Source organism: Cornus florida, unplaced genomic scaffold, assembly GCF_030987335.1.
Source record: "Cornus florida cultivar Cherokee Brave unplaced genomic scaffold, ASM3098733v1 CherokeeBrave_3.0.0_Hap2_Chr02, whole genome shotgun sequence".
Taxonomy (NCBI): domain Eukaryota; kingdom Viridiplantae; phylum Streptophyta; class Magnoliopsida; order Cornales; family Cornaceae; genus Cornus; species Cornus florida.
In genome coordinates this window covers 3,375,654-3,402,174 of record NW_026775572.1, presented here as the reverse complement: position 1 = coordinate 3,402,174, position 26,521 = coordinate 3,375,654, and the positions used below count along the sequence as shown (strand labels likewise).

Genomic DNA, 26,521 nt, shown 5'->3' with positions numbered 1-26,521 from the left:
TTTATAGAGTTTTATATATATATATATATATATATATATATATATATAAACTCTTTTCATATCAATTAATAAATATTTTTATATATAAATAAATAAATACTGAAATACGGAAACTCTTTGCACATTTAATAAATATTTTTTAAATAAATACTGAAACTTTAAAATTCATAATAATGAATAGATAAATAGGTTAATTTTAATTTTATTAGGTAGATTTTAGAGTTTTATAGAGTTTTTTTTTTCTGTTTATTTAATTCTTTTTAAAAAACTCTTTTGATATCAATTAATAAATATTTTTTATATAAACAAATAAATACTGAAATACTGAACCTTTTTGCACATTTAATATATTTTTTTTCTTTAAATATATCCTTGTCTAATTAAATTTAATTTATTAAGAAACTCATAATAAAAGTTAATTTGTGGTATTTTAGAAAAATTATTTTATTTTATATATCAATTAATAAATATTTTTTTATATTAATAATTGTAGTCTAATTAGATTTTATTTTATTAAAAAATTCATAATAATAAAAAGATAAATAGGTTAATTTAAATTTTATTAGATAGATTTTGGAGTTTGATAGAGTTTTTTTTTTTTTTTTTTTCTAGAAAAATACTTTTCATATCAATTAATAAATATATTTTAAAATAAATAGATACTTAAATACTGAAACTCTTTGAACATTTAATAGTTGTATCGATAAAAACTCTTTTTATGTAAATTAATAAATATTTTTTTATATAAATAAATAAATACTGGAACACTTTGGTAGAGCTTCTGTATTTTACTCTGAAAATTAAATTTTATTTTATTAAAATATTGTGATATGTAATACATGTTAGAGTGTTATAGAAAATATTTTTAAAACTATTTTTATAGGAATTAATAAATATTTTTATATTTTAATAATTCGTGTCTAATTAGATTAACTTTTATTAAAAAACATAACAAAAGGTAATTTGTGGTCGAGTTTTAGAAGAATTATTTTATTTTTTATATCAATTAAAAAATATTTTTGATATTAATAATTCTTGTCTTGTTAGATTTTTTTTATTAAAAAACTTATAATAAATAAATAAATAGGTAATTTATGTTAGAGTTTAATATAAACTCTTTTTATATCAATTAATAAATTTTTTTATTTTAAGAATTATTGTCTAATTAGGTTTCCATTTATTAAAAAACTCATAATAAATAGATAAATATGTAATTTGTGTTAGAGTTTTATAGAAATTCTTTAAATATATCTTTGTTGATAGAGTTTTATTGAAAATAAAATAGGTAATTTGTAATAGAGTTTTATAAAAATTATTTTATTTTCTTTAAATATATTCTTGTCTAATTAGATTTAATTTTATTAAGAAAGTCATAATAAAAGCTAATTTGTGGTAGAGTTTTATAAAAATTATTTTATTTTATATATCAATTAATAAATATTTTTATATTAATAATTTTTGTCTAATTGGATTTTCTTTTATTAAAAAATTCATAATAATAAATAGATAAACATGTTAGTTTAAATTTTATTATGTATATTTTATTTAAATTAATAAATAAATACTGAAACTCTTTGCACAATGGCCGAGAAAGTAGTAGTACACTTGATCTTAGCCAAAAGGCTAAGAAAGTTAGTCAAAAAGCCGACCCAAAAAAATTTAGTACTACACTTGATCTTAGCCAAAAGGCCGAGAAGGTGTGATTATTATTTTTTTACCTCTATAGTTTTATAAGAGGCTTTCATGTAATCTTTTTTACTTAAAATAAATGTGGGACTTTGTAATTTGAATTAAACTTTTTTTATATTTTGTTAATTTGAATTAATTTTAATTTTATTAGGTAATTTAAATATTGAAATACTATTCTATATATAGCAGGATATAATAATTAATGAGAGCTCTTTATTGTGAATTAAACTCTTTTTATATTTTGTCAATTTGAATTAATTTGAATTTTATTAGGTAATTTTGAGGTTTATAGAATTTATATTAATTAATAAATAAATACTGAAACTCTTTGCCGAGAAAATAGTACTACACTGATCTTAGCCATAAGACCAAGAAAGGTTAGCCAAAAGACCGACCAAAAAAAATTTAATACTACACTTGATCTTAGCCAAAAGGCGAAAATGTGTGATTATTATTTCTTTAGCTCGATAATTTTATATGAGGTTTTCATGTAATTTTTTTTACTTAAAATCAATGTGGAACTTTGTAATTTGAATTAAACTCTTTTTATATTTTGTTAATTTGAATTAATTTTAATTTTATTAGGTAATTTTGAGTTTTATAGAATTTATATCAATCAATAAATAAATACTGAACTTGTTCTTAGCCAAAAGACCAAGAAAGGCTAGCCAAAAGGTCGATTCAAAAAAATTTAGTACTACACTTGATCTTAGCCAAATGGCTGAGAAGGTGTGATTATTATTTCTTTAGTTCTATAGTTTTATAATAGGCTTTCATATAATTTTTTTTACTTAAAACAAATGTGGGACTTTGTAATTTGAATTAAACTCTTTTTATATTTTGTTGATTTAAATTAATTTTAATTTTATTAGGTAATTTTGAGTTTTATAAAATTTATATTAATTAATAAATAAATACTGAAATAGTGAAACACTTTGCATATTTAATAATAATATCTTATATCTATATATTATATTATTTTTTTGGATAATATATGTTAGCCGTTTTTGCCGCGCTGGCAGTGCTTGTTAAAAACGCAAAATCAAAATTGCCAGATTGGCGGTGCTTAATAAAAACGCTAACGTGTAGACATCGCTTACCCCTTATAAAGGGGATTGAAAATCAAGAATTCAAGAGCCAAAAGCGAGCCGCGAGAGATGGCCCATTCTGCTGCTACTCTTCTTCTTCTGTTCTTTTATCTTTCGATCTCCTCATGCTCGACCCATGTAATAACATTCAAAGGTAATTACAAATTACTAGACCCACTCCATTGCATGTTTGGTTTTCCTAATTTGAACACCATTTTTAGGGCAAATTAAATTACAGTAAAATTGAAAATTTGTATATATTTTTTTCTTTGACAGTGATGTTCAGAGACTTTGTATGTGATGAAAAACCATATATATGTAACGGTATTAGTTCTTGTGATTGATTCCATCTGTGTATGTTGAAATTGAAATTTCAGGTATCGATGCGGAAAACCCAGTTGTTGATATCACCCCATCCTCCTTCCCTGTTCCTACATCAACCAATCATGGTTCTAAAGATGTTTTATTGTGTGGACGTGTTCGAGTTGGTGGTGGTGTATCAAGATTGAAGCTTAGGAGTTACGCCAATGCATATCGAGTTACTTTGGCTCCATCAGTTCTTATTCCCGAAACATTACACAGCAAAATTCAGATTTGTTTCCACCGGTAAGCGAAATTTTCAGACTTTTTGCTTTTCTGCAAGGTGCATATTTCATCCTAGGGGCTGATGTTTAATTTTGTGATGATGCAGGAATGCTTCCCTTGGATTATGTCAATGTGAGAAGGATAAGTGGAGTTCTGTCCGGAAAGGGTTGTGGAGCTCTGTAATGTCACCTTATGAGGAAAGATACATTGATGTGAAGTTTGTTGGTGAAGTTTCTGGTTCTGTCACTGTCACTGTTGAAGAAGGTTGGGTGTTTATTTAGTTATTTTTTATTTTTGTTTGTCACGAAGCTCATTTTTAAGCTACTATTTTGTTATATTTGTCTGTTTTGACCTTTCGCTCTGGTTTATGTTGTATGCAGAGTTTCAAAGATGGCGTCTGATTTGTCTTGCCCTGGGACTTGTTTTACTTCTGTTGGCTCCAAGTGTCAGCAGTTGGGTTCCGTTTTATTATAGCAGTTCAATGGCCATTGGAGTTTTACTTGTCATCATTATCCTTCTTTTTCAGGTACTTGGGTTTTTTTTTTGGTGTGAAATATTCTGCTTTCTTCTTCATTGCTCTTTAGTTTTCTTCGAATTTCTACCATGATGTGGTATAGTGCCCATTTTAGGAATCAAGGGGCAAAGAAGGGGCAGTTTCATCTTTAGCTCAGTACAACTTTTGCCAAATAAGTTTTGTTCATTGCAATTCTATCTTAATAATGTGTTAAACCTCATTACGATGAAAAACTAGAATGTCTGTTACATTGATTTTGCCTACTCTCAAAATTGGGGTCTGTCACTTGCAAAAAAGTGATAAGCTGATCTGATTGTGGATATAAGCATTTCATTTCATAACAAATGACATTAGTCTGATCTTAATTACATATACTGTATGATTGCATCACCAACTTGTGAGCTTGAATGTCACTCTGTGTTTCCCAAAGAAGGAGGTTCAGTTTAAGTAGTTGGGACTTGAGTGTATATCTATTCCTTAAAGTTAAAAAGGGGGGTTGACATCTTCAGGTATGGTTGTTGTTAAGAGTTTGATTCCAAGTGCAGACTCGGGGGCTTGTATCTTCGATTCCAACTTCCTTTTCTACTTCTCATTTTATAGAGAAGAATAGGGTTTCTCTTTCTGCCTAGTTTAACACCAATTTAACTTGTTTTGCTCGCCATTGCCTAAACGAAGTTGTTAGGTTTGATACTGTTTATTGGATTACTCAATAAACTTACCCTAGTTTAGTCTTTTAGGAGTTGTAAATGTTTGTGGATTCTCTAGATGTCATTTTGTTATAAAAAATATTACTCAAGAATATCTTGCATCAGTTTTATCAGAATTAAGGGGGGAAAAATAGGGATTTTGAATGTAAGTTCTTGTTCTCTTCTAGCAAAGTTTTTTTTTTTTGGGTCCAACACGTGCTTAGTGGCCTTTTGAATTAATTTGCATCAATAATTTATGATTGTAATTATTTATTTGGTGTGCATTACATGCCTCATTTGGATTTTGATGAAGTGTGGCCAAATACTTTTTAGTTGCTTTGTAGAATGCAAAATGATGTCAAGGTGTACATTTTAATTTGTTAGTGTTAAACGTGGTTGCCTGTGGGGCGACCAGTTTGATTAATTGTGTAATGTGAATTTGAATGTTCACTTGGTTTAGTGTTTCTTGCCCTTCACAATTCCCCTGCTGCAAGTATAAACTTGTGACTTTAGTTCAAAATATATATATATTTTTTTTCCACTTACTTTCGAGATCTGTTTCCAGGCATTGTTATGTTTATTATTAATAGCAGTATTCTCATTGGAACTAAAAAATGTGAAAATATTGATCTCCAAATAAAGTCGTACTACTTAACTAACTCTGGAAGCATGATTTTTATAACTGTCAAATTTCGACTGAGAGATATAATTTCATAAAATATTTCTTTTATCCTTCAGCCTGCTTGAGTGTGTAAGAAGTTATGTCTCATTTGGCTGCTTTTGGTTATGGTATAGGGAATGAAATTATTACCAACTGGCAGGAAAAATGTCTTCTACCTCAGTATTTATGGATCAGTGGTAAGTTTTCATTTGCTTTAGTGTAACGGTGTTAGAAAGTAAATTCCTTAGTTTTGTTAAGTATGTCATGTTTGTAAACTTTATGTCCATTTTTATTTCAGCTTGGAGCAGGATCTTTTCTGTTACACCACTTGTCCCTGTTGGTGAATTCAATTCTTGTCAATTTTGGGCTGAGTGAAGAGATGCACAACCCTGTAAGTCGTCTTGCTTTCTATTTCCTTTATTATGTTATGCGGTATATTATATATGTCTAAATGCTGTTGGCAGCATTGTTGGATTTGGAATTTAGTTAGGTATTTTTTAAAAAAAAAATTTCTTTTTTGGGTAGATAAATCCCAATTTTGTCTGAGGAAAGGCCTGTTTTGGCCAGATTCAAACTCTATGGAATGCTTCTTGAAGTTCTATACTGGGGCAATAACACCCTTTCCAGTAAGATGATGTCTGTCGGTAAATTAACATAAATTGCTTCCATGATCTTCAAATGATTTAACTAATAATTAATCACCGTGTCCTTCCCTTCATATATTTTACTCTCCCTGTCGTTTTCTTTTAACTTTTAGACGGACTAGACCACCATCGAATACTCTAGTGAATTGGTCATGTCAAAAGTGAAAATTATTAGATTTTTTGATGCCTAACTTTAGTTTTAGAATGTTAATTGTGGTTCACCAAAGTTTACATAAGTTAGAAGCTTAAACTGATGTAACTAGGGTCATCTTTTTATTTTAATTGAACTGTTCTATGAGGCATCTTGCTCAACGTTTTTAAACGCACCTGCATTGTTTTTCAACATTTTTCACTTTGTTAACAGCATGATTTTATTTAACAGGCTATAGTTACTAAATTTGGATGATTTTTAAAGCTTTTGGTCCATTGATGTGCTGCCATTAGATGGGGTGGGTGGGACCTTATACTTTTATATAATGACTTTGGTCGCCTTTTAAGTTCAGTACTTATTGTGATGTTGCCAAATCAATATTCATTAAGTAAAAAATATATATATATGTATATATTAGGACCCATCATTTTATTCAGTTGAAATAGTTCAATTTAGTTATCTTTTTGCCTTCAAATGTGATACTGTTTTTTTGACATCTTCTATCATTCATCCAGTTGCAAATAAATAGATAGGCTAAAATCTTGCTTACTATGATTTTTGATACGTTTGATTTACTAAAAGGACGTTTGACCAAGAGTTCCAATATTTGTCCTCGCTTTGTATGTTTTTATATGGTGATCCTGGTACCGACTAGCATCCTATAGACCCATATGTTAATAGGGTCTAGTTATTCAATTTAAAAAAAGAAGAGAGAAAAATAAATAAAATAAGATTATTACCTAATATTGTTGCCATGAATTGAGTGTGTTGAGAGGGATCAGATGCAGACCTAGCTTCATGCGAATCCAACTTAGCTTTCTGTGAATTATATGATTGTTGGAATCTGAAGTTGCATTATAACGTAATGGTTTAGCCGAAGTATCATTCTGTCTTTGGCACAAAATTCGTTAAAAGTTGTGTAAGTGATGTATTACTCTTACCTTCACACTTTTAAGACACGAAAAGGATGGGCTAGGTGAGTTACCAAATGTAATTGAAACAGGCCTCAGATTTCCTGTCAGCAAATTGGGCACTTGATTGTGGGACATTTCCTGAGGTGTGATATAGATTATTCTACAAAACATTGGGGAATTATAGAGTGTTCAGGCTTTCATTTAAGTCGATAAATCTTCTTTCTACTATTGTCTGGGGACTACACCAGGACCAGGACCAAGTGCTTTTGATTTAGGACAAGTGCAAAGAACATACTGTTAGAAACTTAACACAAGACCGATGTAGGCTGTCCTAGAAAAGACTTTTTATAAAAGCTGAATGTTATTTCTATTGTAATTATGTTTGTGGCTAAATTTGATTAAAATATGAAGTTCAATATATATAATGGTGTTTGATGAAATGTGGCTTTTGGAATTATAATCAAGCAAGGGAGGTTGAGGGGGCAGGTTGAAAAGAGTAACTAGGGTTGGTTGCTCTCTTTTGGGTGCCAGGGTTGAATTGTCTGAAGGAAGGAAAGAGTTGGGTTGTCTAATGAGCTATTTTAGGGGTGGGAAAGAGGCTAACAAATTGTGATTGTGGATTTCGAAGACTAGAAAAGTACATAAAATTTAAGAAATGAAGAAGTGTAAGTGAAGCATAATGCTTTAGGATTTCACTCAATCCCAAGGTAGTTTCCAAAGTTAAGCTGATCTACATCTTATCTTCAGACTCTTGGACTTTGCCATTTCCTACTAGGGCTATATCATAAAATTTAACCCGAACGTTTGATTGTTTAATATCCAAAGTGGGTCCTGCCCTGAAACTGGGCCAATTGTCTATAATTTGCTTTCTTGGAGCTTGCCATGTGGACTTGCCTAGCAAACACCAAAATATATCTAATCATCTTACTTATTTTATCATTTTTTTAATTAAATTTAACGATTTTAAGTTATATCTTATCTTCGGACTGCTGGACTTTGCCATTTCCTACTAGGGCTACATCACAAAATTTAACTCGAAGGCTTGATTGTTTAAGATCCAAAGTTGGTCCTGCCCTGAAACTGGACCAATTGTCTATAATTTGCTTTCTTTTATTTTGCCATATGGACTTGCCTAGCAAATACCAAAATATGTCTAATCGGCTTACTTATTTTATCATTTTTATCAAAATAAACAGTTTCAAGTTCTGTGTGCACTCTTTTTGGCCCACGGTATAAAGTATAGATACATATCCATATGACTCAATCATAATTTGAGAAGGGCTGTTCTCACTCTACACTTTGGCTACCTACGTGCTTGCCCTTCGGCCTTCAATTTTACTGTTAATTAATAGTTAGTTAATGATACTTGCACAATTTATGATTTCTGTTATGTTGTTTCAAGTTTGTTATCAATCACACACCACCATTGCTCAGGATGTGGGATATACTTGTACTGGAAGTATATGAGTTAGTAATGTGCAGAGTTATCTGTAAGACAGAATGGAGGGAAGAAATTATAATGACATTGGGATGTATTGTTGGTATATAGCCGTATTGTTTCATTTGTTGTTAAATGATTCTCCAGTTTTCAGCTAAAGTAGGCCAATTTTTTGTTCTCTCTTTATGTCAATAACCTTTTTACCTTGTTTGTTTACAGGTATATGTAGTTGTACTTGTCTTGATTATCATTGCAGAAGCTGCCCTAGGGTACTGGATTGTGCGGAAATTTGTAATTTCAGAAGATGGAAGTGTGGATGTTGGCATAGCTCAGTTTGTTAAATGGGCAATGCGCATTATTGCAGCCACATTTATTTTCCAGGTGGTTGTTATGTTCACATTTAAACTAGGAATGCTTTCATAAACATAATAGGTTTCTAATATGTCATACTGCATTGTGTATAACTTGGTCCAAACAGAAATGACTCAACGTTACTCATCAAACCTTGGTGATCCTTCCATCACATACAGACGTGATCTTTACTCTCCTCTTTACTGAAGTAGATGTCCTCTAAACTCATTTATACCTGAACTAGTTATTGATGCTGAAGTCCTTCTCTTCAGATAATATTTTCTACCTGGAAATGAATTGTGCAGATTGAATTACCAAGACATTGGTCTAGTTTTCGCAACTTTTTTGTCATTGGCAAGAATACAATCACCCCACTCACACACACCACTTTGCCTCTTTGGGGACTCGAACCCTCACCATCCACTTTGGGAGGTAGAGGAGATACCAATAGGCCACAAGGCCCTTGGTAATTTTAATAATTTTCGGAACTTTTTTATTTTAATAATTCTGTTGTTTCTAACTTGGCCTTTTTTTCTCTGTCAGAGCTCTCTTGATACTCCTTTGGCATTGGTGGCGTTTATTCCTTGTTTGGCTATTTGCTTCCTAGCCACTTCTCCAAGATGGCGTGATTCAAAGTAAGTTCCGTGTAGCCTTTCTTCCTGCTTTCTCCCTGACTTTGTAAACTGCTAGAATTAGTAATTATTTTATCCAATAAAATTGTACATGGTTGACCTTTTTCTTTTTTTCTTTATTCACATTATTACATCTAAATTAATGATTGATCTTATCAAATAATGCTAGTAAATTACCTAATTATTCATTTGAGCAGTCAAAATGGATGGCGTGTGAAAAGTTGGTTGAAAGGGCCGATGATTATGAACACTGACTAAAAGGGTTGTTCAGATGTTTCATGGGACTAACAGACTCATTTCAAATGGTAGACAAACAAAATGCCTGAATTCGTTGCCTTGTCTATGGCTCTGAGCTTTGGATCATCGCTGCCTGTTCAGGTTTTAGGAGTAGAGTTTATGTAGTTTGCAGAACATATTTTAAAACTTACTTGCTCATTTGCTTTGTATTATCAATAGATTAACTAGTATATATGGTACTGTTATTTGATGAAGGTATTCTAGCTGCGTGAGTCCTCGGCTGCGGAGTGGTGGATGGGGAACTGCAAAACCCATATCTGCTGAATTGTTTAGCAGGTCAAAGGACACGGGTGCTCAAGGAACATTGTGGAACAGCCCAAGAAGTTCGCCTGGTTGGTCCAACTCTCCTGTTATATTTTTCTTGCTTTTCCAAATATCTATGTGCATGTTGACCTGGAAAAGCTGAATCTCTGGTGACATGCTTCTCTTACACTTTAAAATCCAGTTTTTCTGTATTAAAGAAAGAAGTCGATACACAGGATTTATTTAAAAATGATTTCAGGTCTCTTGCATGAATAATAATTTCAGGTCTGTCAAAATGATTTAATGAAGCTTTCTTTCACGAAGTTGACCTCTCAGAAGGTTAATGATTTCAGGTCTCAAAACTTTTATGAAGTTGACCACTCAGAAAGTTTAACAAGCATGGAAATCAGACTATTAAAGTTAGATAGTGTATTACTTTCCCTTGGAAGAAATGCTGTAAAAGAAGGCTTTCATGTAGATGCATTTTTACAGTTCCAATATAATGGTGCCTTTTTTTTTTCCCCCTCACATTTGGCAAGGATTCTGACCTGCCATTTGATGGCCTATCCTCTAGCTCCAATGATGCACCTTTTGCTTGTTTTGTGCTGTTGCAGGTTTGTTATCGCCTTCCAGCAGCGGAGGGACTAGAAATCAACAGGACTACTACTCAACATTCCACAGGACACCTAATCGAAAGAGGTTCTCAATCAAAGAGTGGAGGGAATTCACACAGGATTCAACTCATCAAGCTGTGGCTGAGTTGGCTTCCTCTCCGGAGTTCACTGATTGGATGATTAAGCATGCTGACAGAATACAACTCCTTCCAGATGACATTTCAGATGAAACGAGCAGAATGCCGAATTCTTCAGATGAGAATACTGTAGAGAGCAGAAACTGGCTTGGGTTTTTCTAGTTGCGCTGATGAGAGTAGATTATTGGACACTTATGAACTGCGGAAGTGTATCAGGTTCCTCAGATGAGAATGCCTGTAAATAGAGAAGTTACATGTAGCTAAGAGTAGATGTAACATGAGGGTAATAGATAAGGTAGAAGTTGTGTTTTCCATTTTTATGACATACCTTACTGATCTGATGAATTATTATAGAGCTTTATGTTGTCATTTTTGTAAAATTTAGGTGTCAAATGATGTATGGGGGACCTCTTCCATGTTTCTTGAGGGTGCATTCTTCATGATCAATCAGCCCTTTCTTTGCTGGCCTAGTTTCGTTATCAGCGAGTTCAATTTCTACCAGAGCAAGGGAAAGTCATTGGCAATCGGGCAAAATATGAATTTCATCAGGTTGCTTATCGAGAATTGCTGTCACCTATTTAAACTCAGCAAGTTTTGACTCAACTGTTTGTGTTTTCTCGAGCACTTGTCTCAGTTAATGGACCTGCAAAATTTTCATTAGTAGGTACTAATTTCTTACTATTTGAACCTAGTGTTTTTTTCTTTTTTTTTTAAAAAATTTCCCCCTCCATTGGAAAGAAACTCACACCGATTTACCCTATTTTGAACTTAGTGTTTATAATACAAGTGTTTCGTTGAACTTGAAAGTTATAAGCATAATCATTTTGAAGTTATAAGAATTTTTTTACTTACATGTGTATAAACATATACTTAATACAATTCATGAAGACTTTCTGGTTGTATGAAACTCTCTTGTTCTTTTTTCTTCTCTATGTAAGATGTGAAGTCTTTCTCACTAAAAAAATGTTACCCTATTGTAACTGGAGTTATTTCACTTAATTTGTTTTCTCTCGTTACTTCCAAAAGTGAAATTGTTGGTTTTGTGTGTGTGTGTGTTTCCTCTTTTTTATTTTGAGCTTTAGTCTCATGTGTTTTCCCCCTTCTCTATTGAGCTTCAATGTCATTTTTCTTGAGGGATAACAACTTGTTTACAATTTTAAAGGAAACAAGTTTAATCATGCCAGTGGAGAGCTGTCCCTAGCTGTCAAAGAGTTTTTTTTTTTTTTTTTTCTGGAAGAAACGAACAAGGCTTCATGCAAGACAAGGTTGTGAAAATTCCTTACTCCCATTATATTCATTTATGTATTAGTATAAATTGTATTGTAAATAATTATTAAAATACATTAATTAAATAAGTTACACTAATCTTATTTATCTTACCATAAAAAACTAATTTAATATTCTCTCCCTAAATGATTCTTTTTATAGTAATTATTCATCAAATTGTGTTGCAATTAATTGTTAAAAGACGTAGGGAAAAAGGAAAAAAAAAAAGAAAAAAGATTTGGGTGCAGATTGTTGGAGGCTTAACCCATTTCTTCAATTTTGGTTAGGTGAAAAGGGCAGACGTATACCATTTTTGATTTCTTTTTCTTAATAATTAATCATTATTTTGTTTCAGTCTTTTCATATATATATATATATATATACATACTATAAATTTCTCAATTATGTAAATGATGAGTTGGACAATTTAATGTCCGGATAAACGCGATGAAGGGCCCAGTTGTCGATATGGAGTTCCATCACTAGCCTCCGGTAGCATCGGTGAACATAGCCATACCCGGCCGGTAATGATTGGCGTTCGGGCAGCGGGCAGGAGTGGTAGAAGTGTAATTTCAGACCTTGTTTTTTAGTCGGGAATACAAGTACCACTCGTTTTTCGCTATTCTATGCTTTTCTATGCCCGCTTCCCTCTTATTTTAAACTTTCCCGGAAAATCAATGGGAAAGCGGGCAGATGGCTTTCTCATAAGTCTCTCTCAAGCCAGAGAGATATAGCCCCCTTTGCATTTGTTCTGTTTTTGATTGATTATCCAAAAAAAAAAAAAAAAGAAAAAAAGGAGGAAAGAGTAGAGTTGTTGTACGGGTGTGCTTGTTAACATGCCAAAGGATGATGACGGAAAACGCTTATGGGGATTTGGATCCTTAATTAGGAGGAAGCAAGTCGATTCGGTTCATACAAGGCGTGAGAATCATCATCAATTAGCCAAGACACTCTCTGTTTTTGATCTCATTGCTATTGGTATATCCCTCTCCTTTTCTTCTTATCTTAACACAATTACTATGATTTTTGGGTCTACTTTCTTTATATCGGCTGTGTCTGTGTGTGTATATATATATATGGGCATGTTGCTGAAGTTTAAGGCATAATGCGGCTCGTATTTGTGGTTCCTCTTCCTTTCATGAATTATAATCAATGTCAATGATATTTTATTCTTCCCTAACATACATGCAATTGCTGCCACTGTCATCATTGCGACTAGTACAGTACAAACTACAGTTACCACCGCCACCACAACCACCATGCTTATGTTTGTTTTAGGATCTTCCCTCAAATGATCGAACGCCACTAATTTTTTAATTTTTTTATTATTTTTTTTATGGATATTCGCTTGAGTTCATGCAAAATTATGTCATCGTATCAAATGTCACTTGATTGCATAATTGATCATTGAGCACGCAAGCAAATTCAATTAAATATGTAGCAACTTCTATCTCATACTATTAGAAATTTTATGTAATGAATTGATGTAATTCATGCTACAACTCCTTTGTCCTTTCTAAATGTAGACCAAGACTTGATCATGTTCTGAAAGATACTCATAAAAGAAAAGAATAGGTCCATGCCTTTATTTATAAATTTGATCTATTGTTTTAAGAGTTTTGAAATCACTCAAGGATCTATTCGACACTTACAGTTGTGGGATTTTGACTGTGCCACTTAGGATGTAATCGGGAATGGCAGCCTGTTAGGTCTGGCAGGGGCATTTCTACCTTGACTTCATTTACAAAGAGATATTCTCCCAAACCTGTCATGAATCTGAATTGGGGTGGGGACCTTTGGAGCATTCTAAGTTTTAACTAACTTCAAATTAATTTGTAATGGAACATGTGGACACACACTATTACAACCAAGCTACAAAGTATTTACACATTATTGTAGTCAATGGTATTTTTTTTGGAAGTTTTTCATCTGATTTTTACATGCAAAATATGTGGAAGGTGGATTTTGCAGGGGGAGGAGAGGGAAACTTGGGTACTCTTTTGGTTCCTTTGATGAGGCATTGGGCTGTATGTTTTAAGAACAATAACGAAGGCATTTGGGTTGGCAATAAAAAATTAGTTATGTAATGTCTGTACTTTTTAACACAGCACATCTATGTTTATCTCCTGATAGAAATGATAGTTCGTTGCCCTGCTCTGTTCATACCCTTTATTTACCAAATTCTTTATTCGGTGTCAATTTAGATGATGATGATGATGATGATGATAATAATTATCATTATAATTATTATAATTATTGAAAGGTATTATCCAGGATTCAGAATGGAGTTACAAAACCCTAAGCCATCCCGATCCATCAGGGTTAGGCTTGAAATCCCTTATACCAGCAGCATCCGGACGATGCTTTGATTCATAGTTTTATTACATTGTTAAGGTGTTGTTGCTGTTGACTTTATTACAACTATTTGTCCATCGTCATTGTTCCCTTAATCCCATATGAATGGGACGGTCAAATGAATTATCTTTTTCCATTCTTTTCTATTACAAGTCATCTCTCCTATAATATTCAACCTTTTCATTTATAATGATTTCATCCCATGTTCAATTCAAGCACCATCTATGTCTCCTACCTTCCATACAAATTAGTCTTCTTTTTCTTCTTGGTGTATCTATAGGTCTTCTTTGGATATGTCCATCCACCTAAGTCTGACGTTTAATTTCTCCTTCACATTTTGATTTCTAACCCTATCCCTTTTAGGCACTCCTATCATCCATTTTAACATCCTCATTTCCGCTACATGGATTCTTTGTTCTTGTTTCTTTTTTGAAGCCCAACACTCTGCACCATATAAAATAGTTGTCTTATAAATTTTTCCTTTTAGTTTATTTGTTATTCTTTTATCACATAAGACGTCACTAGTTTGTCTCCATTTTGTCTAACTTACTTTAATTCTACTAATTTTATCACTAATTATCTCACCATCCTTTTGTATGATTGACCCTAAATATAAAATGTTACTTTGGATAATCTTTTATTTTTGAAGTGTGATCATTGCACCATCAAATCCGACTCTCTACTAAATTTATATTCCATATATTCAATTTTTGTTCAACTAACTCTTAAACCTTTTGATTCAAATGTGTCTATCCCCCTTTCTAATTTTATTGCTAAATTTTCTTTAGAAGCGTCCAACAGCATTATGTCATTGGCGAACAACATGCACTATGAAATGTCTCTTTATAAGTCTTTTGTGATCTCATCTAAAATTATTGTGAATAAATATGGACTTAGCATACTAAAAGGCTTAAAGCATGCTTAAAGCATCTGTCTTAACATACTTAAAGCATCTGCATCAATAACTTGTCATTTGAAATTTGTAAATTATATTTCCACAGACATATGAAATGGAATACTTGTTTCCTGGTACACTTTTCCTCTTTTCGGGGCATATTTCCTTCTTTTTGTTGGTTTATTTGCTAAAAGAAAGCGCATTCCAAAATTCACAATTGGTACAACATGCCTCGAGGCTTCTGCCTTGCCTTATGGGTTTGCTTCCATTTCTTTTTTTACTTTAGGATGATGTGTTGATGTTTATGCATGCTGGTCTTAGCTAAACTTATGCTCCTGATCAGGCGTTGGATCAACCATTGGAGCTGGAGTCTATATTCTTGTTGGAACAGTTGCTAGAGAATACGCAGGACCTGCTCTTACCATTTGTTTCCTAATAGCTGGAATAGCAGCTGCACTTTCAGCATTTTGTTATGCGGAGCTTGCATGTCGTTGTCCATCTGCTGGGAGTGCATATCATTATTCATACATATGTATTGGAGAAGGGTAAGCTGGAGCTTCTTTGATCAGTTGATTTTTGTCCACTAAATGTTTTGAAATAAAATTTAATGCTAAGATTTACATAAGTTCTAAATAACAGCATCTGCATGCGAAAATTACTTATCTCAGGCTCCAGTTTTTATTGCAAGGCACGGCGATTGGATTTTTAATAGCCACGTGTTAGGTTTGAAAACATGATTAGTTTCATGGTAATTAGAGAGCATGCTATGCATTTTATTGTTTTATTTATAGGATCTGATATGCTTTAACTAACAATTTGAGTATTCTGGTTGCTCTTAGTGTCGCTTGGTTGATTGGTTGGGCTCTGATACTGGAATATACAGTTGGTGGGTCAGCCGTTGCTCGTGGCGTCTCTCCAAATGTGGTGCAGTAGATTTTCTTTTCCAGTAGTTCTATCTTTTTGTTTCGCTTGTATTAGTTAGCGAGTATTTTAGTTCTTTTAACTTTGGTAAACATCATACAATCTGTCTTCTAGAATGTCACTGTTCTACTATGACGTTTATGTTTGCTAGATATGACTCTAAATGTACACAAGGAACACCTTTTGGATATTTTGACCATCATTCATGAGAACTGCTGGAAATCGACTCAGATTACATATAAAAATAACCTCTAGGAAGCACCGACACTTATCTAGAGGTGTTGTGGCTGTTTTGGACATGTGTACACACGTGGGACACGGCTGGACGCGTGTTCGACATGGCAGGGAGTTTTCTGGAATTTGAATATATATATAATATTTTTTTTGGTTGGACACGTCTCTGACATGGCATGGAGTTTTCTGAAATTTGAATGTATATTATATATATATATTTTCTGGTTGGACACGGCTGGACATGGCAGGGATGCATTTGGGACACTGTCAAGACACAACAAGGTGAAAGGATTCCAATGCAACTTTAAAACATATTATGGGTTAATAAAAAATTATTAAAAATTCTAGAATACAAAAACAACACCGGTTGAGCTCTAATCTCCAAATTAGTGGTTACATTCATGATATTGTGGTTAAAATGAGCAAAAATTAATTTTTTGTATGTAAATAATATATTACAACAATTATTTTTTTGACGTATCCTTGCCGTCTCTATGTCCTATAGTTTTAAGATTTATCTTTTGGTCATGACCTTATCGTGTTGTACATGTGTCCAGTGTCCGTATCCGTGCTTCATAGCATATCTTTTGTGTTGGTGTGTTGTTAATATCCTTTCGGAGTCAGTCCTCTAGCTTTGGCATCTTTGATTGAACCCGGTTTGGTAGAAGATGGGAAACCCCAATTATTAAGTTAAGAATTATTTTGAAATTGATTCGGTGCACAAACATTGAACCTTATACGGTTGCAATGAGTGAAATAAGAGGATAATTTGATCTTGGTTTTGATTTACATAGATTGATTTGGTGCACAAACATTGAACCTTATACGGTTGCAATGAGTGAAATAAGAGGATAATTTGATCTTGGTTTTGATTTACATAGATTGATATGAGGCTTTGCCTTATTTCAAGTTGTTTTTTTGCCTTTGATCATTATGCATTTTTGGAAGTCCGGAGGGTTCTAAATTTCAAGATAACCATATTATCCATTTTATTCTTGCAGGCCCTGTTCTTTGGAGGGGAGGATAAGCTGCCTGTTTTCATTGCCCGTCAGACAATTATGGGTATTGTGGTTGACCCATGTGCTGCAATTATGATGTTTATTGTAACTGGGATTCTGTGCACCGGAATCAAGGAGGTCTGCTACTTTTCCCCCCCATATTTGTAATATTTTCCCTTCACTGTTTTGCATTGAGTTTCTTTTGCATTTATGCTCTGATATTTTATTGCCTTTAATAAAACACTCATTTTTACAGAGTTCACTTGCCCAAGGCATTGTTACAACCATGAATGTTTGTGCCATGATTTTCGTCATAATAGCTGGTGGATATCTTGGTTTTAAGACTGGATGGGTTGGATATGAACTTCCAAGCGGGTAATGGATGTTATTTTCATCTATCATCTTAGGTCGTACATGCTATCAGTGAGCAATTCCTTGTGATTTTGTAGGGTCTGTCCTTTCGGAGTAAGTGGAATGCTTGCTGGGTCTGCTACAGTGTTCTTTTCATATATTGGTTTTGATTCAATTACCGGTGCAGCTGAAGAGGTATGAAGTTGCTGTTAATTGACTGATTTTTATATGTTGTGTAGGGAGAAAGAGGTGTAAGAAAAGGTGGTTGAAAAAAAAGTTGAATTGAAATCTTTCTGTTTATAATCTTATTTTATTAGGTATGCTACTTCCCACAGGAAATCCCAAGATAATGGATTATAAAATATAACACTACCTTCTGATGCTAATCTCGACTTCCCATTTGCAATGCATTGGATCTGATTTATCCAATTGTCCAGGCTTCATGAACGATGAGGCGACTTTTATTACCTAACTCTACTCTCTTTTGTTTTGGCCATTCGACTGTCAGACATTAGGCATAACACTAGAGGACTTATTCTAATAAAAAGTGTGTGAAAAAAATTCTTAGTTTGTGTTTCTCAAAGTTGTCCAGACTTCATCAATTACCAGGCAGCTGTCAATTACCTAACACTACTCTCCCTTTTTTGGGCATTTGACTGGCAGACACTAGGCATAACATGAGTGGAGCTATTCTAATAAAAAGTTCAGGACAAAGAATCTTAGTTTGTGTTTCTTAGTTATAACTAATAACTTCCATTGATTAATCGAAATGGTCGATAAACGTCAAGATTTTGTTTGAAAAAACTTCAACTTCACCAAAAGTATTTATTATTAAGCCCTGCTACAGCGAACAGCTATGACATCAGGCTACCTCATCACACAAATCAAGTAGACTAAATTGTAAGTCTTATATTTATTAGTCTAATTAACACTGTAAGCATTATATAGAGATCACAGGGGTTGTGAAGTGTGATAAAGAAAGAGGAGGGAGAAGAATTTAGTTACAAGGTTTTTCCACAACTTATTCCCAAATACGCAAATGAAATGCTACAGAACATGTGTCATTTTCAAAATTCTTTGAACAAAGCGATGAGAATATAAGGACTATTGAGCTTCCAATTGGTAAGGGAACCACACTCTCTCTCTCTCTCTCTCTCTCTCAAGGAGACAAATTAAAAGTGATTCTTTCCCAGTCCCCCTTTTTTTTTAGTTTTAAATGGATACTAAGTGGAATCACAGTGGTTGAGAGTTTCATGACTCGCAAGAAGTGCTCGTGACTGGTGCTGGGTTTTCTTCACTCATTTTTTCAGGTTTCATCTAGTTTGGTTAAATAAGCAACTAAGCAATGATAGAATATTATTATGTGTTACATTCTTATATGAGCATGGATGAGAGAACATCACTATAACCCCTATGATCTGTCATGGATTACACAGTTTTCTTCAGTTCATTGAGCATGAATTACAAATGCCCATATTTGTCCCAAAAATATACTTTTTATACTTTATATATATATTCCCCAAAAATATACTTTCAAAATCTGGAGATTTTATGGAATTAGATTTCTAAATCTTTCTTACTTTGTGATGCGAAGCCTTCATAGGGTTCTTAAATTAAATCCTTCATTTAATATTCCTCAGGCACTATATCCTCTCTGAACACACACACACACAGATATTTATCATTTTTTTTGATAGATAAGATACACACACCCCAACTCTCTCACACACACCCTTTATTACCCAAATGGGGACCTGAATCCTCAACATCCCATGTAGGAGGATAAGGACGTAACAGTTTAGCTAGAGACTTTCTGGTTATATGTTTACCAGACTTGTGCATGCGCACACAGTTTGCGCTGATTTCTAGAACTGTTAAACTAGGATTAGGTTAGTTTTTCTTTAGGTTGTACATTTTCTATGAGACCATAATCTATCTTACATGGACATGGATTCGTTTGTTGTGTAAGGGTATCCGTCCAAACATCCAATACAAATCGCCTCATAGAAGGACACAGGGACATTGCTAGTTATTCATATTGCTTGTCTTTTACTTTTTATATATTTTTATGTGACATACTGTCTAACACATGCAAGTAAAATAATGTAATATAATCCAACCAAAAAGGGTTGTAACACATATCACATACCGATTTCCTGGTGTTGTGTGTTCGACACAGGTACTTCAAGCACTTTTGAAGGGTCCATGCACATTGCTAGTTATTCATATTGCTTGTCTTTTACTTTTTATATATTTTTATGTGACATACTGTCTAACACATGCAAGTAAAATAATGTAATATAATCCAACCAAAAAGGGTTGTAACACATATCACATACCGATTTCCTGGTGTTGTGTGTTTGACACAGGTACTTCAAGCACTTTTGAAGGGTCCATGCATATTTGAAAGTAAAGTATTCAGTAGAGTCTTCAATGTACCTGAGTTTGCTCTTTAAAAGTTTTCAGATTTCGACATAAGTTCTCTTTTTTCTAATCATGAGTAATGACAGGTGAAAAATCCTCAGCGAGATTTGCCACTTGGCATAGGGATTTCGTTGTTTATGTGTTGCTGTTTGTATATGCTTGTATCTGCTGTTATTGTTGGCTTAGTACCATATTATGAATTGGATCCAGACACCCCAATCTCCTCAGCTTTTGCTAACTATGGAATGGAATGGGCAATGTAAGCAATATATTTTTCTTGTAATTTGTGGTGATTCCAGTATGTTCTGCCTTCCGTGGGCATTTCAGAAGAAATTCCATTTTAAACTCCATATTTCCTCGTTAAAATTGCAGGTATATAATAACAACTGGAGCAGTTACTGCTCTTGGTGCATCTTTGATTGGTGGAGTTCTTCCTCAGGTACAATGAGTTTTTACATTCAATTTGTACTATATCATAATCCTCAGGTCAACACTTGAAAGAGGCATTTCAATCTATCTGGTTCATTCCCAGAGACATGTGTATAGATTTGTAATTTCCTTTTATGATATTAAAATGCATCCAGAAATGTGTTTTCTTTCTATTTAAATAAAAAAAATACAAATGTATCCATCATTTTTTACTAGTTACTAGTTTTTTTGGAAAAATATTTAGCAAGAGTTTATAAATGGGGAATTATGGTAACATGAGACAATATAAATCGAGAGTACCACATTGCAGTTTTTTTTTTTTTTTTTGAATGACTTGGGAAATAATTTGATGCGAGGGAGGTGGATCTAGTTACGAACAAGAAATTTTGTGTCAGAAATTCCAACTAGAACACGTTGGCTCATTCCAGTCGGGAAAAAAAAAGTTATACTTTTGAGCTTCTTGTTCCAAAGCTTAAAGCATTTTAAATAAGTTCAGCATTCATGCCACTGGAACCTGATATCGCCTGGGTGATAATCTGATGTCTACAAGTAAAAGTTCAACGTGGAAGGTACTTGGATCTAAGGCGTATAGCTTGGAATTTTGATTTTGGATTAGACTGGCAAATTATTTTTGCAAGCAAGACTCAAAATTCACAAGTTCCAGAACTCGGACGTTCATACTTTTTCTTGTAGTCTTTCAATTACTATATAGAATAGATAATAAAGGCTATAGGTCAGTGGTATACATAGTTTAGATAATAAGGGCTATAGGTCATCATTTGTGACATTTATGAAACTTTGATGCACACAAGTGAAAAAAGAAAAAGAGTGGGAGAGAGATCATTGAGACCATAAATTTTATTTTACTAGAATCTGACCTGAAATCCTTATTACTATACATATTTGCAGTCTTTGTTGTAAGTTTGATCCCTTTGCAAGTTGCTTGGGCATGTAGTTAATTGTCGTGGACTCAAATTTAGACTATAGGCAACTAGACCCGCCCATCATGGTAGACCTATTACTATTAAGTTTATAAACTTGAACCATTCTAGAATAGATTGGAATCTATAAGAAAAGCCTAACAAGTGTCAGACGACTTGGGTACACATTGTGAAGATATGCAATACTGTTTCCTATTGATTTCTAGATTCTATTAGTCACCATAAGAATAGAGCCCCAGGGTTTCACAAGACAAATTGTTTTCTAGTATTCAGACATTATAGGCACAAGATGATATTGAAATTCAAGCCAGCATATGATACCTGGAAAACAGTATACTGGATATTTGCTGCAACCATTATTGTCTCGTCTCCCATACAAGAATTTTTTAGTAGTTCATTTTTTCTTCATTTAACTTCATAATATCCTGATTATTGGTTTGCTTCTTTCCTTTGGTATTGTCCTTGAACATGAACACTTCCTTTTCCAAAACCTTTCGCCAAGTATTTGGGGTATTTTGGGTCGGCTACATCAATCATGTTCCACCATCCCGCTCTATTTAGTGCCATAGCCTCAATGAAGCGGCATGCTATCATATCTTCTTAAATATCTCAAATTCAATCCATGTTAGTCTTGGCTTTTCCCTTCCCCTAGATTTTCGCTCTATAAGGACCATGTTTTATTTATTTATTTTTACAATCAGTGTAATTATTAGCCATTGCTGCACATGGCCAAACCATCTCAATCGCTTCTCTCTCATTTAAATTTTATCTCTAGTCGGTGCTGCTTCAACCATAAGACTTACTATTATGTAATTATATTATTTTCATCATCATAAATCAAGGATTTGTTGCACATGGTAAAAATGAAATTCCTTTGTCCTTGTTTTCAGCCACGAATTCTGATGGCAATGGCTAGAGATGGATTGTTGCCGTCATTCTTCTCAGAAATTAATGAACGCACGCAAGTTCCGGTGAAGAGCACAATAGTGACTGGTATCTTTGCTGCAACCTTGGCATTCTTTATGGATGTTTCACAATTGGCTGGGATGGTGAGTTAATTATACAGGTGACAATGATCCGGGAGGTGTTTGGTTAGGAAGTCACCTCTGTTTGATAAATATGAACTTTAAAATATGAAGAAGTAATAGTCTATTGTTGCCTTTTTGTGCAGGTTAGTGTGGGTACGTTGCTTGCATTTACAGCTGTTGCAATTTCACTCTTGGTACTCAGATATGTTCCACCAAATAAGGTGCCACTTCCACCATCACTTCAGGAATCAATTTATTTAGTGTCTTTGCGATACAGTGGCGGAAATCAGGATATTGACGGGCAACACTCTGAACATCCTGTTAAATCCTGGGATGGAAATGGTCAACATTCACTTGATAACGGAGAGACCTTAGTTAAATGTCCTCTTATTCAGAAAGAAGTAGCTCAAGGTAACTATAAATTTGATGCTTTCATTCTTATATGCTGTTGTTCAGATAACACTAAATTAATTATTTGTGTTGAAATATAATACGTAATAAATGCTCTGTTGTTTTGTTTGTGCAACATGTTTGTCATAATAAATCTGCTGTGTTGTTGAAATGTACACTAGACATCCCTATTAAAAAAAAATGAAGAAGAAGAAATAAAGAATTTAATGAGTTCCTTTTCCAGTAATGCCAAATATTGATTGGCATGCTGGTAAATATGCTTATTTCCTATTCGTAATGTTTAAGTACAGGACTTAAGAAAGTAAAATATCTTAGTTCAATAGATTTGACCTGAATACGGTTTTTAAAGAATTTAATCCTTTAATTAATATGCAGGTTGACGAGCAGTATTATCATTTATAGCATTTATGTACTGCTCACTTGCATGGGTCCCACCTGATTGTCCAGTCTAAATTGTTTGTTATGGTCACAAAGAAAGCACCACAAATCATAGCAAAACTGCATGCCTATTTTTATCCCCTGTAGATTTCTAGAAAAATAGTCTGTATATAAAGTTATAAACGGACTGAAGCGTAACCATCAGAAGTGTAGTGAAGAATGGTAGCCAGGAGAAAAGAAAAAATTAAATTTTTTTTTTTTGTTTTTCTGTGTCTCCCTGTTAGTAATTATATTTGGCTTGCTTTTTCCTGGATTTAGGTTCTAGTTTTGATGAAGATTTCCCCTTTATTGGCCATAATGCACTTTTGTTTTTTGATAAGTGCCTAATGCACCTTTGTTGCTGAAATTTTGAAAATAAAAAACAAAGGGGAGAGAGAGAGAGAGAGATTTAATTACTCTTTGGTGATTAATGCAACTATTATACTTTCTGAACAAGTTACTTCTAAATTTCTGATATAAATTTCCACCAACAGATGTTCACTTCTTAATTTCTAAAATTTTCTAATTGAATACCTTCTGTTTGGGTTGTAAACGTAATTGCACAGGTGAACTAAATGAAGAATGGAGGCACAAAATTGCTGCTTGGAACATAGCTCTTGTTTGTATAGGTGTTCTTGCCCTTGCATCTGCTGCTTCGGCTGAAGAACTCCCCAGGTATTCAAGTATAGAAGGTATTGCTGTTAATATCAATACCTTCGATGCTTACTGTTCTCATGTTAATATTTCTTCAATTTACATACTACAGATATCCAATTCTAACACGTGGCTTGGTTTCTGCTTGGCTTCCTCTCGTCGGTTTCAAGAAGGCTAAAAAAAAAAAAAAAAAAAAACACTTGCAGAAGGCCAACTACCTACCTTCATCTGATAATAAAGAAGCTTTTATATTTTAATGAGATTGATACCTGGTCTCTAACACCTTGGACACCTTTTTTTCCTAAATATACAAACTAGTGTCTACATCAACTGCATTACAGGTGATAATTGTAGACTTGTTTTAGATGACCACTTTGGAAGAGAAAGATATGTGAAGCTTTATCTGGTTTACTGTGCATATTATAGTTCTGACTCGTAAACTTGTCATTTGATTGAATAATTAATTTGGTAAGTGAACATGATACACATTATTTGTTAAATATATAATTACTATAAAGGGTGTATAGATGCTTTAAAAAAAAAAAAAAAAACATTTTTGGTTACTTGGGAGTCATGAAAAAAGAAGAATATGTATGGTTCTGATTTGCTCAATGTGTCCTTTGGCTCTTAAGCTTAATTTAGTATCATTTGGACCGATTCAGTTGGATCAGACTTTGCTTATTTATGATTGACCTGGCATTTTTCTCCTATCTGGAAGAGAGGTGATGTGAATTTGGAGTAAGCTTGTTTGGGTTGCTAATGGTGGTATATGGTGATATGCCTTGCGCTTATAAAGGGTTCACATGCTATAGTCCCAAACTTACTTTTTCTTCTAATAACTTTCCTCGGCGTGTAGGCTTAGGAAGTCATATGTGAATTGCAACATTTGAAAGTTACTTTTTGCTATTGTGCTTGACTATCTAAACTTGCGGACTGTACCAGTATTCCTCGCTTCACATTGTGCGGAGTGGGTGGCGTGCTACTGTTATGTGGTTTGATTGTGCTCACCTGTATAGATCAAGATGACGCAAGGCACAACTTTGGACACACTGGAGGTATGCTGAATTTGTATTATTCCAACATTAATGAGATTTTGATAAGCTGCAATTTTGATGTGTCTGATCAAGGAGTTTCACTTATTATATAATTAAGAATCAAAATAATCTTTGGTAGTTTTGAGCAAATGTTTAGTCCCACAAATTAGTTTATATTTAACAAGTAAAATGCTTGGATATCTTTTTGGTCTGTTCTGGGCTCGGCAATGCTGCTGCCCCAACCCTTGCTTGAAATTTGACAAAAGTTTTTCTGTATACATCGATATCCAAATATGTGTATGGCTGTATTTGTTATAAATTGTTTTATTTAAGAAAACAATTTATTTTAGTATGCATGCGACAATCTGCAAGCAAATTAAGGTTTGATTTGTTCACTTCTCTTCAGGTTTCGTTTGCCCATTTGTTCCGCTTTTACCTGTTGCCTGCATTCTCATAAACACGTACTTGCTAATAAATCTTGGGTGAGTATCTAGTCAGTTGTTGTGCCCCCCCTCTCTCTCTCTCTTCTTGTGTATTGAATGAGCTTCAGTACTGACGTGTATGCATAATGCACATGATTTATGTTTCTTTTCTGAACACCCAGAGCTGGCACATGGATCCGTGTTTCGGTATGGCTGGTAGCAGGAGCATTACTGTATGCATTTTATGGCCGGAAGCACAGTGCACTGTTAAATGCAATTTATGTGCCAACAAGCCATGTGGATGAGATTTATCGCAGTGCATCACGTCAGATTTAGTATTTACACAAGGCATGCACCTTCAGCCTCTATGATCTAATGATCAAATTGTCACCAAAATCATCTCTCAGTTTCAGAGTTGACATTAACGTTTCTTAAATTAAAATATTTATTAGGAGGCAAGGCTCATGAATTGAAACCAGTCAGGTGTCTCTATAGTTGATAGTTATATTCTTGTGGTGATTCTTTTTCTCTCTTTTGGTAATAGGGGACTTCCCAACAAATGTGAATATTCAAAGGACCAAAGAGATGGGGGACTTTCCAACAAATGTGAATATTCAAAGGACCAAAAGAGAAAAAAAATGTCTTTATGTAAGTGCAAAGATAGGAAAGCCTGATTACTGTGGAAATTACTCAAATGGCTCTTTATTACTGTGATTTTTCAGTGCGCTGACAATATACTTTCTTCAAAATGAATGGAGGCGGCAGTAGTATGCTTTACTTTTTCAATTTTATTTATTTATTCCGTTTTCTCTTTTTATTGATGTCACTGTATAGAAGCTAGGCTGGCTTGGCTTTATTCATTTCTATTTTGATAATAGCATTCCGTCCAGAATTATTTTATAAGGATTACAATGATGTAATAACATAGTTTTATTTTACATTGTTCCTCTTGTGAATTTAATTTCTAATGAATGAGACACTGCCATCACGGAAGCTACACCAAAACTATGGGGAGGGAGAACTCGAACACAAGCACAACCGTTCGGAGAGCTGGGTGCTCTACCAATTAGGTCACTGGGTAATGTTCAAACAGCTAT

At 33.5% G+C, this 26,521-nt stretch overlaps 2 protein-coding genes and 2 pseudogenes across 4 annotated transcripts; 2 read left to right on the top strand and 2 right to left on the bottom strand.

Moving 5' to 3' along the window:
• Positions 1-1,539: 1,539 nt before the first annotated feature.
• On the bottom strand, positions 1,540-1,701 carry LOC132297653 (U2 spliceosomal RNA; annotated as a pseudogene).
• Positions 1,702-2,280: 579 nt separating this feature from the next.
• LOC132297657 (U2 spliceosomal RNA) lies at positions 2,281-2,422 on the bottom strand (annotated as a pseudogene).
• Positions 2,423-2,804: 382 nt separating this feature from the next.
• LOC132293147 (uncharacterized) lies at positions 2,805-11,024 on the top strand. The gene is made up of 10 exons (XM_059790493.1): positions 2,805-2,931; positions 3,155-3,383; positions 3,469-3,626; positions 3,743-3,888; positions 5,358-5,420; positions 5,522-5,614; positions 8,590-8,751; positions 9,265-9,356; positions 9,846-9,982; positions 10,508-11,024. The coding sequence occupies exons 1-10, from the start codon at positions 2,847-2,849 to the stop codon at positions 10,804-10,806; spliced, it is 1,464 nt and encodes a 487-aa protein (XP_059646476.1). The 5' UTR covers positions 2,805-2,846; the 3' UTR covers positions 10,807-11,024.
• Positions 11,025-12,415: 1,391 nt separating this feature from the next.
• Positions 12,416-26,362, top strand: LOC132293146 (cationic amino acid transporter 4, vacuolar). Of its 3 annotated transcripts, XM_059790491.1 has the most exons (15): positions 12,485-12,888; positions 15,504-15,705; positions 16,000-16,084; positions 17,317-17,451; positions 17,570-17,688; positions 17,763-17,859; positions 20,175-20,347; positions 20,461-20,527; positions 22,349-22,507; positions 22,630-22,897; positions 23,881-23,989; positions 24,911-25,023; positions 25,409-25,484; positions 25,607-25,772; positions 25,969-26,362. In XM_059790491.1, exons 1-14 carry the CDS (start codon positions 12,747-12,749, stop codon positions 25,758-25,760), a joined length of 1,899 nt encoding a protein of 632 aa, XP_059646474.1. In that variant the 5' UTR covers positions 12,485-12,746; the 3' UTR covers positions 25,761-25,772; positions 25,969-26,362. The 3 variants fall into 3 exon arrangements, 2 of the variants coding, with proteins under 2 accessions (XP_059646474.1, XP_059646475.1); XR_009477781.1 differs by lacking the exons at positions 25,607-25,772; positions 25,969-26,362 and having other exon boundaries at positions 12,416-12,888; positions 23,881-24,006; positions 25,409-25,485; XM_059790492.1 differs by lacking the exons at positions 12,485-12,888; positions 15,504-15,705; positions 16,000-16,084 and adding an exon at positions 16,100-16,597.
• The last annotated feature ends 159 nt before the right edge of the window (positions 26,363-26,521 follow it).